We start from the raw sequence: 16551 nt of genomic DNA, 5'->3' as shown, positions 1-16551 counted from the left end.
AAAAAATAAAAAAATCCTTCTTTTAAGAACCTGACTGATTTTTCCATTGTTCCAAGATCCAGGGGTTTGGGTCTTTGATGATTTTGTAACAAATTGGTTAGGATATTATTCTCAAGCCTCCCAGGAATGGAGGTGTGTAGGGCTTGGGGAGATATTTCGGGGAAGACGTCTCCAAGTGGTCTCTTTCCCTGTTCTTTGTTTAAAAGGCTTGGTGGTGGCAGCATAGTGTTCAAGGACAAGGCAAAGTTTGTACCATGGGGAAGTTTTTAACCTAAGCTGGTAAGAATAGGCTTAGGGGGTCTTTCATGTGCGTCCCCAGATCTGTACCCTAGAGTGGGGAAGGAACCCTGACACAAGAATATGTGACAACAGTAGCCACTGGCTAAGGGTGACCTGAAACATAACTACATCTTGTCCAGTCTCTGCTACTATCCCCTGGGGTACTTTGCAGAAAGGGTCAAAAATGACACTGATGTCTAGTCTAACAGTCCCTCTTAGGGTAAAAACAGGTTGTAAAATCTGCTGCTCTGTGAAATCAATCGCTGAAAAAGACTTTGAATAACCGTGGGGGCGGGGGAAAGAAAATCGGGAACCTTCGTTTTCATCTACTGCCCGAAAGCTCGTGCAGTGTTGCTGTGCGCTGTTCAACAGCCACTGCGCTCCACTCCAGACACGGCTGCACTTTAGTGGTGGGCGAGCCAAATTCTGCCCTTATTTTCTCCTGCCATCCCACCCAAGCGAGGCGGTCGGCTGCGTCGCGATCGAGGCTTAAAACACGTCCCACGGTCTCCGAAATGCTGGGGGAGCTTTCGGCTCGGGAGGCGCCCGCCACTGGCAGCCTTATCGTCCCTCCTCCCCGAGGGCTCCTTGCCGGGCCGGGCGCGGTCAACTCGTCCCGCGCCCCAGGTGGCCGTCCTGCATGGGCAGGGGGGTTGCTCCCTTCCTTGGGCTGCCGCAGCGGGCTCCGCCGAGGGGCTGCAGGAGGCCGGGCGCTCCCGGAGGCGGCCCGCCGGGGTGTACGTGTGGTCCGGCTTGTGCTCCCACCCCCCGGCTCGGATCCCGCCCATGCGCCGCGATTGGCCCGGACGGGGCGACGCCTCCCGCCCGCCCGCTCTCCCTGCGCGCCCGCTGCAGCGTGGGGCTCGGCCGGCGCCGCAGCGATGGCTGGCGCCGAGCCGCCGAGCCGGGAGCGCGTCCTCTGCCTCTTCGACGTGGATGGGACGCTCACGCCGGCTCGCCAGGTACCCGCCCGTGGGCCCCTCCTTCCCTTCCTCCCTCCCTCCCGCGCCCCTTGCCCGTCCTTGAGCATCGCGGGCAGGGCAAGGAGAGGAGCCGGCCGGGGAGGTGTCCGCCCCGGACCCGGCCCCCGGCGGGTGCGGAGCGCGCAGCGGGCTCGGGAGCGGAGTGCCTGCCCGGTGCCCCGCGCAGAGGCGCCGTATGGCCCAGCTGGGAGCCTGTCGGGTCTAGCGCAGTGGGGAGCCCGGACTCCCAGCCGCTGCGGCCCTCCGCTGAGGAAGCTGCCTCCTGCGGCGTCTCTTCCGGGGCTGTTTCTCCCTCCTGGGCGACAGGTCCCCTAAGCCCCGCCTGGCAGTGGGGGGCGAGATGGAGTCAGACCTCCCCAGCCAATGCTGCCCCCAGCACGCCTGCTGCCCTGTGTTGGAACCCAGGCGTGCAAGCTCGGGGCCTTGTTCTGGCAGGTCTGGAGCCCTGCGCTGCCTTTCTATGAAATACCCTGTGGGTGGAAGAAGGAGACTGTGCAAGTCCACGTAACCATTGAGCACCAGGGATTCTCTTTGCCTTGGCTCTTTAGATTTAACTGTAGCTTTTCTGTGTTGTAGAGTGATTTAACATGGAGAACATTTATTGCTTCTAAAAGTGAGGGGCAGATGGTCCTGGGAAGGGGCTGACCCCCTATGGGCAAGGGCTGAACAAGCTTCCTCTCATGCAGCTCTACGAATGCACCGCTCTGATCTGCAGCAGCCCCTACTATTTCACTCCTGATCCCATAGCTCTGCTAATGCCCTCCCGCTGCTGTTCCTGTCCTAGACTGACATGCATAGCTCTGCCCGTGCTGTCACTCCTGCCCTGCTACAACCTTTGCTATCCCTGCATCCTCCCACACTGTTCTTCCAATGCACCATGATCCAAACATGCCGCACTCCCTGCTATTCCCATCCCAGGTCTCCCCCAGGCAGAGGTTTTTCAAAGGTGCCAATTCGGTATGCTTATATTGTGCTGCAAACTGATGTGTCTCAGCCTTACCTTTAAACCAAAAAGCTCCTTTCATAGGCAACCACCCCAAGGTGTCAGCCCAGCTGGCTGGACGCACAGACCATAGGTTATATTTGATGAAGGAGATCTGGCCACCTTTCTAGTGACCTACACGCTTGCCCCTCCCACAGCCCACGTTCGGGCACCTTTTTGGTTTTATCTGGGACAAGATCTTTACATCACCTAGAGACAAGAACGGGCTAGATGACAGGGTCTAACAGCCTCTTAGGGACCTGGTATGTCTACACTGCAGTTAAACTTCTTGGGCTGGTTCATGCCAACTGCCTCAGACTCACAGGGCTCCAGCTAAGGGGCTGTTTAAGTTGCTGTGTAGACATTCAGACTGCCCGAGCTCTGGGACCCTACCACTTTCTCTAGCACAAACATCTACGCTGCAGTTAAACAGACCCTTCGCCCAAACCCCTTGAGCCCAAGTCAGTTTGCACCGGCCAGCTACAGTTTGCAGCATAGACATATATTTTGGGGTGAAATCTCCTCCCTGCATCCTAGTTATTTTGGCTTTTGGGGAAATAGAAAAAATCTCTGATTAATATGTCAAAGTTCCTTTAAATTGCTGCCTGCCGTATGTTTGTGATGCAATGACCAGTTTACAGCATCTGCTTGGTATTAGAAGCAGGGAAAGGGGAGAGGCCTGCTTTCTCCTCACAGCCTGCAAAAGATGCTGGAGCCTTGCAAGGAATGAGAGCAGGTCTGGTGGGCCTAGCTGGCAAAGCCTAGAAGCATCTGGCTCTTCCAGCGTAATCCCACCTGTACTCCACATTCCTTTGTTCTTAGCCACTCCAGGGTGAAGTTCTGCCCCTGGCCCTGCATCCATGTATAAACTGTTCTGAGCCCCGCTGTAGTGAAGGCCTCTTGCCCACACACAGACTAACCCCACATGCCTCTTCTTTTACTGCGACCTTGTCCACTATGGGAATAAGTTGGCCCATCTGTATGTTATGGCCTTGTCTACACTAGAGGGACTTACCAGGCCAAGATCTGTGTGGCCCCCTTGCATGCTTGTAAAACCTGTTCGGCCCACAACACGTAAGTGCTCTCAATGGCTTACCTGTGAGCCAAATGCATTTGGATTAGACTAGTGTGTACAAGCACATGGTGCGTGAGCCCAGCATAATGGGGCCTGTGATGAGAGCCTCTAACTGTTTACCCAATAGAAATGACTTGCTTTAAATGGGGCACAATATTGGATTTACCCTGAATCATTTCAGCCTGCATTGGACAGCACCAGAACAGACCACACAGTCCTCTTCCTACTGGCCCACAGTCCACTGGTGACCTTTTGAGATCTCCCAGAATCCACTGCTGCTGGCAGCTGAGCTGGGAACTGTGGGGTAGGTACGCAGAAGACACTGCAGGGGAAGTAGCTTAGAACAGCACCAGTGTAGATGCAATGCCAAATGGACATATTGAAATGTTTGTGTCTAGACCAGCATCATCCCACCAGCTCAGTTCTCTAGTGGAGACATGACCTATAGGTACAAACCAGTAACACTTCCCTACCTTGCAGATGGATTGTGAGGCTAGAATCATGTTTGTCAGGCTCTCTGGGATCCTCACGTGAAGGTGCTGTATGGGAGGGCAAAGTATCCATGTGATTAACTACACCGACCTTTAAAGCTAGTTATTCTGTAGGGGGTGATACAGGAGAACACAAGTCCCCAGGCCAAAGGAAGGGGGAGGAGGGGAGGTGCTGTTGCTGGGTGAAGTCAGCCCTCAAGCCTTAGCAAACTACCTTTATCTAGAGAAGATAAACAGCAGGGTGGTGGCAGAGTCTGCTCCTGGCAGACACATGTTGCCCAACCCTGCGACAGTGGGATGCCTCTTCTCTCCTGCCTCAGCATGGCTTGCGACTATTCTGGCCAGACCTGCAGGGAGCAGGGGGAAGTTAAAGGCTTGGTGGGACCTGTGCTGCTTCAGCTGGCATTCTGTTAATGGGATTAGGCAGTAATGGGGCAGCCCTTCAGTGGGAGGGGAAGGGAGCAAGAGCAGGCCCCTGACTGCCGCCTTCGTTATGGCCCCTGCTGTCACTGCTTCATCTCTAGCTCTGTTACAGTGAATTCTGTGATGCAGTTTGGTTTGTTCCTGTGCGGAGCCAGCCCTTAGGACACCTCTCTGCCTGGTTCCCAAATGTTCTGGGTAGGATCTCTCCCACTTGTGAGGGATTATTGATGTATAGGCACCTTCCACCCCCTTAGTTAAATACAGAAAAGGACGTATATTACCACTTTGTGTGTCAGGGCGAGGGGAAAGACATGGAGCAACAGGACATGCGGGAATGGGGTGCCAATTTACTAATAATTCCTCACAAATGGGGGGGATACATACACGCACTCCTTTCCTTGTTTGTCTCTTCCCCCTTCACCAGTCCTTTGCTGTTTCTTTCCTCCATATCATTTTTCCTCCATGCCCTGGTGGTACCCCCTTCCTGTTCCCATTCCCCCCCCAGATGACTGTGTGCTGCTGGGCTTGGGAAGATGACAGTGCCCATTCGTATCGCCGTGGGACTAGGCCTCACATGCTGCCAAAGCTGAGCTGAATGCCGCAGAAGCAGAGAAGAGAAGTGTGGGTTCATGAGATGCTGCCTGCGGCTCCATGTGTGAGCAGCTCCCATAGCCCACTCACAGAGGCTGCTGTGAGAGCAGAGAGAAGGCAGGTGGCTTTCAAAGAACCCCTTGCCGCTTCGTTCAGAGCCATGGAAGCCCATCTGCAGGGGGAGGGGATGATGGCCAGATCTGGGGTCATGCAGCTATTCCAATGCACCTGCCTCCCTGGACTAAAGTGGTGCTCACCAGGCAGGGAAACACTGTTAAAGACTAGTCACTACTGGCTGGGAACGGCCTTCGTTGGAGGCCCTGCTGTAAGTGGGGCCAGAGCTTGTCCGATACTCTGGCTGTATTCTGACCTGCCCTCTCGCTCCTGCCCCTCTAGAAAATTGATCCCGAAGTGGACAAGTTCCTTCAGGAGCTGCGTGAGAGAGTCCAGATCGGCGTGGTGGGAGGCTCTGACTACTCCAAGATAGCTGAGCAGCTGGGGGAAGGGGATGAAGGTGAGACGCTCCCCCTACCCCAGATCAGGAGAGTGTGGGAAGGGGTGGGGGAAACAGAGGGTGGAGAGAGAGAGGGGCTACTCTCTTTTTGCAGGGAGGGAGGTAGTTTGGCTTGTCTGCTGTTGGTAATTACATGCAGCTGTAGACACCTGAACACTGAGTTTGATTCCACCCACAGAGAGGATAAAATCGTACCCACAGAGAGCGCTTGCACTGCTACCATTGCCACTTGTGCTGCTGAGCTCAGAGAGTCGCCCCCAGGCAGCCACTCTTGCTAGAAGCGTAGCGCTTGTACCTAAGGGCCTGCTCCTGCTCCCATTGAAGTCACTGGAACCAACAGAAATTTTGCCATTGAGAGCAGGAACAGCTCAGCCGACAACCAGAACTGTGGCTATCCACATCAGCAGAGCTGACCTCTGTAACGGAGCAGAGGTGCACATGTAACCCACCGTGTTTGTGTGTCTCTCCTGGGCCAGCCCATGAGTAGTCTTCAGCTCCAGCAGTTGCAGCATGTGCTTTTAGCTGTCATGGGCCTGCAAAGAGCATGGGAGGATAGAAAGAGGCCCATTTAGAGTTTACCTTCTCTTCCCTACCTCCAGGAGCAATATAGTCCTACCATCTCCAGGTCTGATCAGCTGTAATCTCCATTAGTTCCATAGCCCATTGACAGTCCGAGTAAATGGAAAGGGAATGTGCACAAACTCTCTCCCATGTTTGGACATGCTGTGTTTTGGAGGTCTGAAGGTCCTGAACGGCAGTGGGAGATTGGGCAGAGTGCTTGGATGAGAAGGAGCGACTGGGGAAGTGACAGCTGTCCTCTCCTCTCACTTTCCTCTTTCCCCTTTTCTAATATCAGCATAAAATCTACAGCGGAGTTCTGAAATCCTCTTCCTAGCTCCTTAGCAAAGAGAGGCTGCCTGGTGACACAGCTCATGGCTCAAGGGAGCATGAAGTTAATTGCAGAGTCAGCAACAATCTATTTATTGCTGGAGGAGAAGCTAGGGTTAGATAACCACCAAGTGCATTGCTGAGAGGAGGGTGCAGGTGGGGATGGGAAAGGGTGGAGGCAGGATGGTCTAGGAGAATGAGCACATGGCTGGGAGTCTGGCATTCCTGAGCTCTAATCTCAACTCTACCACTGACTCCCTGCAGGGCCTTGAGCAGGTCGCTTCCGCTATCTGTGCCTTTGTTCCCCATGTGTAAAATGGGCATAACATCCAGGGAGTTGTGAGGCTCAAGGTCTGTTTGCTCAGCCTACGGCCATGGAGTAAAGGCTCAAAGAGCTCTGAATCCAGCCAATGTCCATCACTCCACACTGCTCCGTCGCCGAGTGACGGACGAGGTTGTGCTAATGTTTTTTCTCTCGCCTTCATCTCCCTTCCCCCCCCACCCTGCTGTCCCCTGCCCCACACACCCATTCCCCACAGTCATCGAAAAGTTTGATTACGTCTTTGCGGAGAATGGCACCGTGCAGTACAAGAATGGGCAGCTGGTCGCCAAACAGGTAGGCCTAGCTTACTTGTTATGTCTCCCGCCAAGCCACAGTGGCTCTTTCCCTGTCTCCTCCACCAAGTCTGTCTCCAGTTCCATCAGCACCAGATGAAACCAGCCATATGCCACCATCCAGAGCTCTGACAGCTCCACTCCCCACAGTTCCTACCAAAGCCTCCCTACTCCTTCTGTCCAGTCATCACCATAGTGGGCATCCTGGATGAATTTTGTAGAATAGCTCAGCCCACGTGCTTTGTGGTAAGTTGATGGTAGTCTTGGCTTCATGTGACCTCTAACCTTGTCTTCCCCCTGCTCCCAAAGGCTATCCAGAATCACCTTGGGGAGGAGCTTTTGCAGGAGCTGATCAACTTCTGTCTCAACTACATGGCACTCCTGAAGCTGCCCAAGAAACGGTAATGATCCTCCTGTACCCACCTGCTGTTCATGTACCATTCAGATCCAGGCATTTGGACATCACACTCCCATTTAGAATTGCAGATCCACTGGCTTTGTTCTTGGCCTCATTATCTGTATTTTGATAGCACCTAGAGGCCCTAACCAAGAGCAGAGTCCTGCTGTGCTGGGTGTTGCAAATGCACAATTTGAGACAGTCCCTGTTCTAAAGACTTGATGATCTAAGTAGACAAACCAGGGGATGGAAGAGTGGAAGTATTGTTATCCCCTCCTTACAGATAGGAAACTGGGGCACAAAGATTGTGACTTGCCCAGTATCACACAGTCTGTGGCAGAGCTAAGGATTGAACCCACATCACTTGAGTCCTAGTGTCTTAACCACAAGATCAGCTTTGCTCTCGCATTATCTAAGCTTCCAAAACACTGCTCCCTCCCCCTGAGCTCTGGCCTAGATTGAGTTGACATGTTTCCTTCTCTCTAAAGACACCCTGTCATTCTGGGACAACTCCCCTCAACTCTGTATCCGCAAAGCTTGGCTGTGATTAATATCCCAGTGATGTGCCTTGCTGTGCTGCATCAGTAAAAGTGGAGAGTTATTTATTTCTGGGCTTAGAGCGTGAGCACTTGATACCTGAAGCATGAGGATAATCCTGTTGTCATTTTTAGCCTGCCTAGTGTCCCTGCAAACATTCCTTACATCACATGTTTTACAGGCACTCCTATTTTAATGGCTCCTTCTCTCTTCCCTTCCCAATTCTTAAAAAAAAAAAAAAAAACCACCATGGACATCTACACATGCACAGCGGGACCTTCATAGAGTTCCGCAACGGAATGCTGAACATCTCTCCCATTGGCCGAAGCTGCACCCTGGAGGAGCGAATAGAATTCTCCGAGCTGGACAAGGTAACTGGCCAAGATCCACCCTCCCCTCCTCCATGACTGGGTATTAAGTTGTGGGGCTTTGACTATTTCTGGCCATGTAATACCACAGCGCTCGGGTCTCATCTTATATCCGTGCCAATGACTCTGTTGCCTGTGGGCTTGGCTGCATAAGCTCTGGAGGCTGAGGCTATGATAAGGATGGGAAACCAAAGGAAATATGTAGATGAGATAAAAGAACTGACCTAATCTGCTGCCACTGATCAAGTAGGGGTGCAGGCTCCCTATGCGGAGAAGCTGTCCTAAGAAGAGCCTCTCATTTTCGATGGTGTTTCTTCAGTGTCATGATTAGAGATGGTCTTAGACCAGAACCTCAAAGCCAGCAGCCCTGAACTTAGGTAGTGAACTTACAGCTCAGGGCCCATCTCCAGTCACAGCGAAGCAGCATTGTCAACTGACATCATGTCCCATTCCCCAGCCCAAACGGAGCAGGTGTCTCCTCAATGGGCCTTCCAGACCAGGACCAGTCTCCTAAACAGATCTACAGAGCTCTCAGATCCTGGCAAATGCTGGCTGAACCAATCTGTCTATGATGGCTTCTTTCTCCCCTCCCCAAGGGCAGAAGAGGTCAGACTACGTCAAGATATGAAGGGAGATAAGTGGGGAACCTACGGACTTTGGGTCCTGAACTGGGCCTCTGAACCTCCAAGGGAGAGTAGTGTTGATGGGGGAGTGCAGAAAGGGGCTTTGGTTTGGGGTTGCTCAACAGCTGACCTGGGGTCCTCTAGGCCAGGGGTGGGCAAACTTTTTGGCCTGAGGGCCACATCTGGGTATGGAAACTGTATGGTTGGCCATGAATGCTCATGAAATTGGGGGTTGGGGTACGGAAGGGGGTGAGCGTTCTGGTTGGGGGTGCGGGTTCTTGGGTGGGGTTGGGGATGGAGGAGGGTGCTCTGGACTGGGACCGAGGGGTTCAGAGGATGGGAGGGGGATCAGGGCCTGGGCAGGGGGTTGGAGCTCAGGGGTGCAGGCTCGAGGCGATGCTTACCTCAAGCAGCTCCCAGAAGCAGCAGCGTGTCCCCCCTCGAGCTCCTACACAGAGGCGCTGCCCCATCCGCTCCTATTGGCTGCAGTTCCTGGCCAATGGGAGCTGTGGGGGTGGCACTTGGGGCAGGGATAGCATGCAGAGCCCCTTGGCTGCCCCTATACATAGGAGCTGGAGAGGGGACATGCTGCTACTTCTGGGAGCCGTTCGAGGGCTGGATGTGGCCCCTGGGCTGTAGTTTGCCCATCCCGGCTCTAGGCTGACATGGCCAAGGCTAATGTGGGCTGGTTACAGCAGTGTGGGGAGGGGAATCATATACAGGGAGAAATGAAAGTAGCATGAATGCAGAGGTCATTTTGAATCCCCACAGCACATGCTGAATGCCTCCCTCGTTTCCCCCCCCCCCCCCCCCCCCCCAACAGTTGTCCTGGGTGCTCAGTACAGGAGACAGAGGAAGGAGGTTGTACTTGCTGCTGGGGTAACAAGGAAATTCTGGCCTGGAAACTGGGATCAGAGCAGAGAAACTAACCTGGTGATGCACTGAGAGAGGCTTGCAAGGCCTGTAGGTAATCTAGACAATCAATGGAATGAGGCCTATCAAGGATACAGTCATTCAAAACCTCCTATCCCGCTGTCCTCCTGTTTGTTCGTCTGCAGAAAGAGAGGATCCGTGAGAAGTTTGTGGCAGCCCTGCAGAGGGAGTTTGCTGGCAAGGGCCTACGGTTCTCTCGAGGTGAGCAGAGTGCATCACAGCTACTGTGGGGTTTCCCTGTGTGATGAATTTCCTGTCGAGATCTTGGAAGGGAATGATGCCAGGGTATTTCCTGCTTAAAAGTAGTAGAGCGTCTGCTTGAGTGAATGTCAGAGGTGTACTCCCAGTGGAGATCCCTGGGAGGGGTATTGCCCATGTTCGTCCCTGAGGAGCGATCTCAAGCCCTGTTTCCTATTTAATGCATGATTATGGTCCGAAAACCGTAGATCTGCTTCCCTGGTATCACTCAGATGTGCTGGCTTTAGTGACACACTAAGTTTTAACTATATTTTACTTCTGTTAGCTGTACTGAGCCAACACAGTCCTGGGACAGAGCTTGAATCTGTTCTGTCTCAGACAGCAGCAACAGGATTGCTAACTGCGTTCCAACTACAGAGCCAAATTCTACCTTCAGTCCCACCTACGTAACCGCACTGAATCCACTGGTGCAGGAGAGTGGAAGAACCCAGCCTGAGTCTGAGCTCCCAGGTTGTGTTTGCAGGGGTGACTGTTAAGAAAACGGCCTTTACTCCATTTACAAGGAAAAGCTGCATCTGGAGTCACTGAGAGGCAATAAGTGTGGAGCCCAGTACGCCATTTTATGCAGTCACTCACTTTAATGGCCAGATTTTCAGGAGTGCTCAGCCCGCAGCCACCCTCACAGAGCACAGCAGGAGAGGAGCACTCTTGGGTCTTTCCACTGAAGTGGAAGGTCATCAGGCTGGGTGAGTGACAGGGCTGAATTCTTTAAAGCTATTCACCAGGGAAGGTAGGTATGGCTGAAAATGGAAGGCACTCATCAAAAAGAAAGCCCATTACTAGGAGTGTAGCAGGGATGAGTGATGGGGGAGCATGGTGGAGGTGGCACATCATTTGCCACCCTGTGTGTAATTCAGAATCCCCGAGACTCTGCGCTCAGAGGAGCCTGCGTCTCTAGGCAGCATCCCCCTTCGCTGCCCCAGTAAGAACATCTCGTGATCCCTGCCAGCATTTACACAAACCATTTGTCATAGCAGAGAAGGACAAAGGCATTGCAGTCCTATTCTCCTCAAATGCACATGGAACAAGAACAGAACAATGGTCCTTTCTCCTATGACTTTGGTAAGCTGCCAGGAGTAGGCTAGGATTGTAAGTAAGCACACAAAGATAATGGGAGCTGCGGGGGCTCAGCCCCTCTAAAAATAAGGCATAAAGTGTTTAGAGTACCCCAAAGTGGAGACACACAAAATTAAGGACTCCTTCTGAAAGGGGTGTGCACAGAGCTGAAAAGTGGCAGAGCTGGCAGAAGGCCTCAGGAGTTCCTGGAGCCCAGTCCCCTGCTCACACCACTGAGCAACAACGAGACAGAACTTACTGTCCTTGAGTGCCATCCGTCGTTCCCTCTGCATTTGATCTTCTAGCCCTGCCAGTACCAGGAGCCCCTCTCGCTGCCCAGCTCTGCTTAGAGACAGAGCACGCTGACAATATTTTCCATATCTGAATGCATATGGATGTATTAAAGGGAAGGATTACGGGTAGGGCTCCAGCCTAGAACTTAGAGAGCTAGGTTCAATTCCTAGTCTGCCCCAGGCTTTCTGTGGGACCTTCAAGCAAGTCACTTAGTGTCTCTGTGCCACAGCGCCCCCCATGTAAAAGGGGAGGCTAGCACTTTTCTCAACACCCCTGTGAGGTAAGGGAGTTACTGTGAAGATGGGGTCATGGAAGCACTGTGGCAGGGGTCTGTCCCAAAGCACACCCCCTCATGGCACAGCATGGCCCTGCAGGCACCCAGCCCTCAGTTCCCTCCTAGTTCTCCCAAGAACATGGTCATAGCCCAGAATACTTGCAGTAACGTTCCCCTTCTTGGGGTTCAGTTAAGGCTTTAGGAAATAGTTAGTCTCTTTTGGCCCTTTCAGGCCCAAGCCCTTCCCTCTTGGGGCTTCCCGTTTCACCCTCCATCTAGGCCTTCAGGTTTGCAGTTCCCCCTCCAGTTAGCTCGTTGCTAGGGAACACTGTCTTCCCACTTCAGCTTCTGGCCACTCTGCGGAGTGTTTTTCCCCAGGTGTCTTGCCCTGGTGTCTCAGTGCCATTCCTCTGGTCAAGGGATTCCACAGCTCCTCCATGGGTTGTGCACAGAGTCAAGTTCCCCTGCCTGCTGGGATCCAGGCCTACTCCACAGAGTCTCTCTCTTTCCACTCTGCTCAGCCAACAGCTGGGTTTTATCCTGGATCAGGAGGTAGCTCCATGACTAACACCTGGCCCCCATTCTCCAGCTTCTCTGCTGCCTCCTTAAGCAGCTGTTCTTTAAAGGGGCCATGTCATGAAACAGGGTTGGCTAGGCCCAGATCCCACTACACCTGATAGGGGACAGACCGCTCTGGTACAGTACCCGTGGCAGATTCCTCTGGAGCACCACCACCACCAGCCTCACTGTTTCCTGCTTGTGCCCTTAGCTGGAATCACAAGGGCCTTGCTGACACCACCACAGCCCATTGTCATAGAAACAGCAGCTGCTGTCATCCTGATAATGCATTAGAGACTCGATCACCATGGCTGGGCTGGTGCCTGCCTCCACAACATGGACAGACATTTCCCTTTGCCCCAGGGTAGCGAGGTCTGGAATTCACCCCGCACCCTTCCAACACCAGCCTGCTGACCTAACAACCTCCCTCTGCTGGCAGGTGGTATGATCAGCTTTGATGTCTTCCCTGAGGGCTGGGACAAGCGATACTGCCTCAACATCCTCGACGACGAGAGGTTCGACACCATCCACTTCTTTGGGAACGAGACGACCCCAGTGAGTATATCCGGGGGACATTTCTCTCCTAGGCTGGCAGCCTCTCGGAAGAGAGGGCAGGAGTCCTTCCCCAGCCATATGGGACTTCACCTAACTCCCTTTGGAATTGCTGTCAAGCAACACTGCCCTCTAGTGGGAAGGGGGGGTCTCTCTAGTGCGAATGAGGGCCTGCAACTGTACCATAGCAGGCTGCAGTCCCAGCAGAACTTACGTCTCCGAGGGAAACTGAGTGCTGTAAGAAGTGGTGTTGGGGATTCACCGGGTGGCTCTCTTCCTTCTGAGTTGTTACTGACCTAGTGGCCCAGCACAAGTCTGGGAAGGGCTATGCTGCTGAAGGTGCCATGTAACCAATGAGCTGTAAATCAAAACCTCGCCCACTTCCACAGAGGTTTTTCAGTTTAAACAGGAACGGCTCTGCCTACTCTCTGGAGTCGGTTACAAGATGATCCTTACCTGCTGCAATAAGCTGACTTGGGCATCTCCACTGACGTAGGGGGAATGGTGTTAGCCAAGCTCCGGCTTGGGTGACTACATTGTGCTGTTCTAAAATTCTCCCATCATTTCAGATGGGTGTGGTATTCTTCACTTCCTGTCCTAAACTGCTCCACAGTGTTGTAGCTGCAGAACAGTGGTGTAAGCAGGGACCTTTCCCACATACTCCATTCGCACAGTTAACACACCGTAGCCTGTTACAAGCTGCCACGTTCTCCTCCAGCTGCAGAGGTGGCTGCATTTCAGTGGCAGATGAATGACCCTTCTACAGAGTCTCCAGTGCATTGGGGATTGTACAAGACAAAGCAAGCGATAGCTAGAGAGGGGGTTATGGTTGTGATTACTACCCTCCTCCCTATTTTCTTTTCCCCCTACAGGGAGGGAATGATTATGAAATTTACGATGACCCCCGGACAGTAGGACACAGCGTCCAGTCTCCCCAGGACACAGTCCAAAGGTGCCGTGAGATCTTTTTTCCGGAGAGAGCTAATGAATCGTGACTCTGATACCCCTTCTCCAGCACCCCGCCTCCCGAGCTCCCACATCATGAAAACCACCTTCATTCGAGGCCTCTGTGCAGGGCCCTTTTAAGAAAGCTTTCCAGAGCTGCTTGTGAGGGAAGGATTTAAACTGAGGTGGAGGAGGCGATAGGGAGGGGGGTTATTAACCTTCCACTACCCCCAGTTACAGGTGGGCTGTGTGGGACCAGGCTCCTTTCTGCTGCCAAACGGACTCTCTTCCTTTTCCAGGAGAACGTTCAGTTCTTGGTGGGATACGGTTCCCTGCTCTGTTCATCTGAGGCATTTGTAGGGGCCAATCACTACAGTCTCACTCTCTAAACATATTTGCACAACGGATGCACTCCTCATCAGTTAGCACCTTTTAAATAGGAAGCAGGGTCTGGGACCCCCATAAGTCAGGTGGTTCTCAGACCGCTTCACACAGCAGACCAGTCCTTAAAGGTGACCTGCAAAGGGTTTTAAAAAATGATCGGGGCTGTAACCCCATGCTCTGGGTGTCCCTAGTCTTTGATTGCCAGAAGCTGGGAGTGGGCGACAGGGGATTACCTGTTCTGTTCATTCCCTCTGAAGCATAGGGCACTGTTCACCGTCAGAAGACCTGATCATGGCTAGATGGACCATTGGTCTGATCCATTATGGCTGGTCTTATGAGCTTGTACCCTTTTTATATATATAAACAAAAAATATAGAAAAGGGGTGCACTGGATTTCTGTTTTTGTTTACACTAGAAACATCAGGAATGTTGTGCCTGATCTCTTATCTTGCTGGAGGACTTGTGGGAGGTCTGTGGGGGTTTATTCTGCCCTTAGCACCTCAGTTGAAGAGGTTGGGAAGTAGAAATTTTAACAAAGACATTCTTTTAACCATTAGGCATTGGAGTTGGATGGGTATTAAGTTTATAAAAAAAACAAAAACAAAAACAAAAAAAAAACACAACAAACACCACCTCTGGCAGTTTCAGCAGTCTAAGTGTTATGCCCTTTTCTCTCCCAATTGCTCAAGTCTTCCTGGCTGGAGAAGCTATGAAGTGATATCACCAGACACCCTTGGGACTGTCAGCCTAGACAAGAGCTCGATTTCTAGTTCAAAAAACCCCACCCTTTAAAAAGCCAACCCAACCCTTTCAAGCGTTCTTTATCCAGCTGGAAACAAAGGACAGAACAGCTCTAATTTGCCCCATTCCCTTTTCCAGTCACCTTTAAGGAGGCAAAAAGAACAGGAGTACTTGTGGCACCTTAGATACTAACAAATTTATTAGAGCATAAGCTTTCATGGCCACAGCCCACTTCATTGGATGCATAGAATGGAACATATAGTAAGAAGATATAGATATAGATATACAAACAGAGAAGGTGGAAGTTGCCATACAAACTGTAAGAGGCTAATTAATTAAGATGAGCTATTAGCAGCGAGAGCAAAAAACCTTTTGTAGTGATAATCAAGATGGCCTATTTAGACAGTTGACAAGAAGGTGTGAGGATACTTAACATGGCTGCTCTCCCCATTCAGGAGCTTATTTGTGCCCTGAGTGCAGGGTTACACAGCTTCCCCACCCCATGGTGCTCTGCCAGTGATGAGCTGCCAAAATCTTAACAACCGGTTCCCTCCTCACCCCACGAGGGGGTCATGGCCCGCCCCCGCCCCCGGGACTCCTGCCCCATCCAACCCCTGCATTCCTTGATGCCCCCCCCCCCGGACCCCGTCCCATCCACCCCCCTCCCCTGTCCCCTGACTTGCCCCTGGAACCAGGCAGGAGGGTCTTGTGGGCCACCATAGTGGGTGCCCACCCCACCTCACCCCTAAGAGCCAGAGGGACCTGCCAGGGGGCGAGGTGGGGCATCCCGGCAGTGCTTACCTGGGGCGGCTCCCGGGAAGCATCCGGCAGGTCCCTCTGGCTCCTAGGGGCGGGGTAGTGTAGCTAGGTGGGGAGCAGGGGGAGCGGCTGCTCCCCCCACTGATCACATCAAAAGTGGCGCCTTAGGCGCTGACTCCATGGGTGCTCCAGCCCTGGAGCACCCACAGGGAAAATTTAGTGGGTGCAGAGCACCCACCAGCAGCTCCCCATCCTGCACCTGGCCCCAGCTCACCTCACCTCCACTCCGCCTCCTCCCCTGCACGCGTCGCCCCGCTCTGCTTCTCCGCCCCCTCCCCCAGCTTCCCGCAAATCAGCTGTTCGCGCAGGAAGCCTGGGAGGGCTGAGAAGCAGGCGGCGGCTTTGCGCTCAGGCCCAGGGAGGTGGAGGTGAGCTAGGGCGGGGTGGAGTTACCTGCCCCCCGGGTTACCTGCTGCAGCACGGGTGGCCCTCCTCGCCCCCCCCCCCCCCCCCCGCCCCAGCTCACCTCTGCCTCCCTGGGCCTGAGCGCGAAGGCGCCCCTTACTTCTTGGCCCCCTGGCTTCCCGCGCGAACAGCTGATTCGCGGGAAGCCAGGAGGGCAGAGAAGCAGAGCAAGGTGGCGCGTAACTCAGGGGCGGAGGCGGAGCGGAGATGAGCTGGGGCCAGGGGCGGGGAGGGGAGCTGCCGGTGGGTGCTCTGCACCCACCAAATTTTCCCCAAATTTTTCTCCAGCCCTGGAGCACCCACAGCGCAGGACAACCGGTTCTAAAAGGGCTTCTAAATTTAACAACTGGCTCTAGCTCATCACGGTGCTCTGCCCTGCAACTACTTGGGACTTGCCTGGGGTCACCTTCCCAGGGGCCCACTACTGCAACGTGGGCAACGCTGGCTTCCCTACTCAGCTGGGAACGCAAAGGGCCTTTCCTCAGCAGTGCTAAGCTTCACATGGAGCTTGGCCTTGCTGGGCTCCCGCTAATGCACAGTTCAGCACCTGCCGCCTGAATATTGCT

The 16551-nt window shown here is 53.3% G+C and overlaps 1 protein-coding gene across 1 annotated transcript; it reads left to right on the top strand.

The window, feature by feature from the left end:
* The first annotated feature begins 1085 nt into the window (after nucleotides 1-1085).
* PMM1 (phosphomannomutase 1) lies at nucleotides 1086-14400 on the top strand. Its single transcript, XM_037882589.2, has 8 exons — nucleotides 1086-1241; nucleotides 5221-5338; nucleotides 6766-6842; nucleotides 7151-7242; nucleotides 8047-8146; nucleotides 9825-9900; nucleotides 12579-12694; nucleotides 13564-14400. The coding sequence occupies exons 1-8, from the start codon at nucleotides 1161-1163 to the stop codon at nucleotides 13684-13686; spliced, it is 783 nt and encodes a 260-aa protein (XP_037738517.1). The 5' UTR covers nucleotides 1086-1160; the 3' UTR covers nucleotides 13687-14400.
* Nucleotides 14401-16551: the final 2151 nt, after the last annotated feature.

The sequence above is a fragment of the Chelonia mydas genome, chromosome 1 (genome assembly GCF_015237465.2).
Source record: "Chelonia mydas isolate rCheMyd1 chromosome 1, rCheMyd1.pri.v2, whole genome shotgun sequence".
Lineage (NCBI taxonomy): Eukaryota > Metazoa > Chordata > Testudines > Cheloniidae > Chelonia > Chelonia mydas.
Note: the sequence above shows the minus strand (reverse complement) of the source record. Positions and strands in the feature narration are given on the sequence as shown.

Bases quoted from the DNA above. Each gene is read 5' to 3' on its own strand.
- PMM1 (XM_037882589.2), top strand. From the start codon at position 1,161: ATGGCTGGCGCCGAGCCGCCGAGCCGGGAGCGCGTCCTCTGCCTCTTC. The intron at 5,339-6,765 runs GTGAGACGCTCC...CATTCCCCACAG, and splicing joins GCTGGGGGAAGGGGATGAAG to TCATCGAAAAGTTTGATTAC. The intron at 7,243-8,046 runs GTAATGATCCTC...ACACATGCACAG, and splicing joins CTGAAGCTGCCCAAGAAACG to CGGGACCTTCATAGAGTTCC.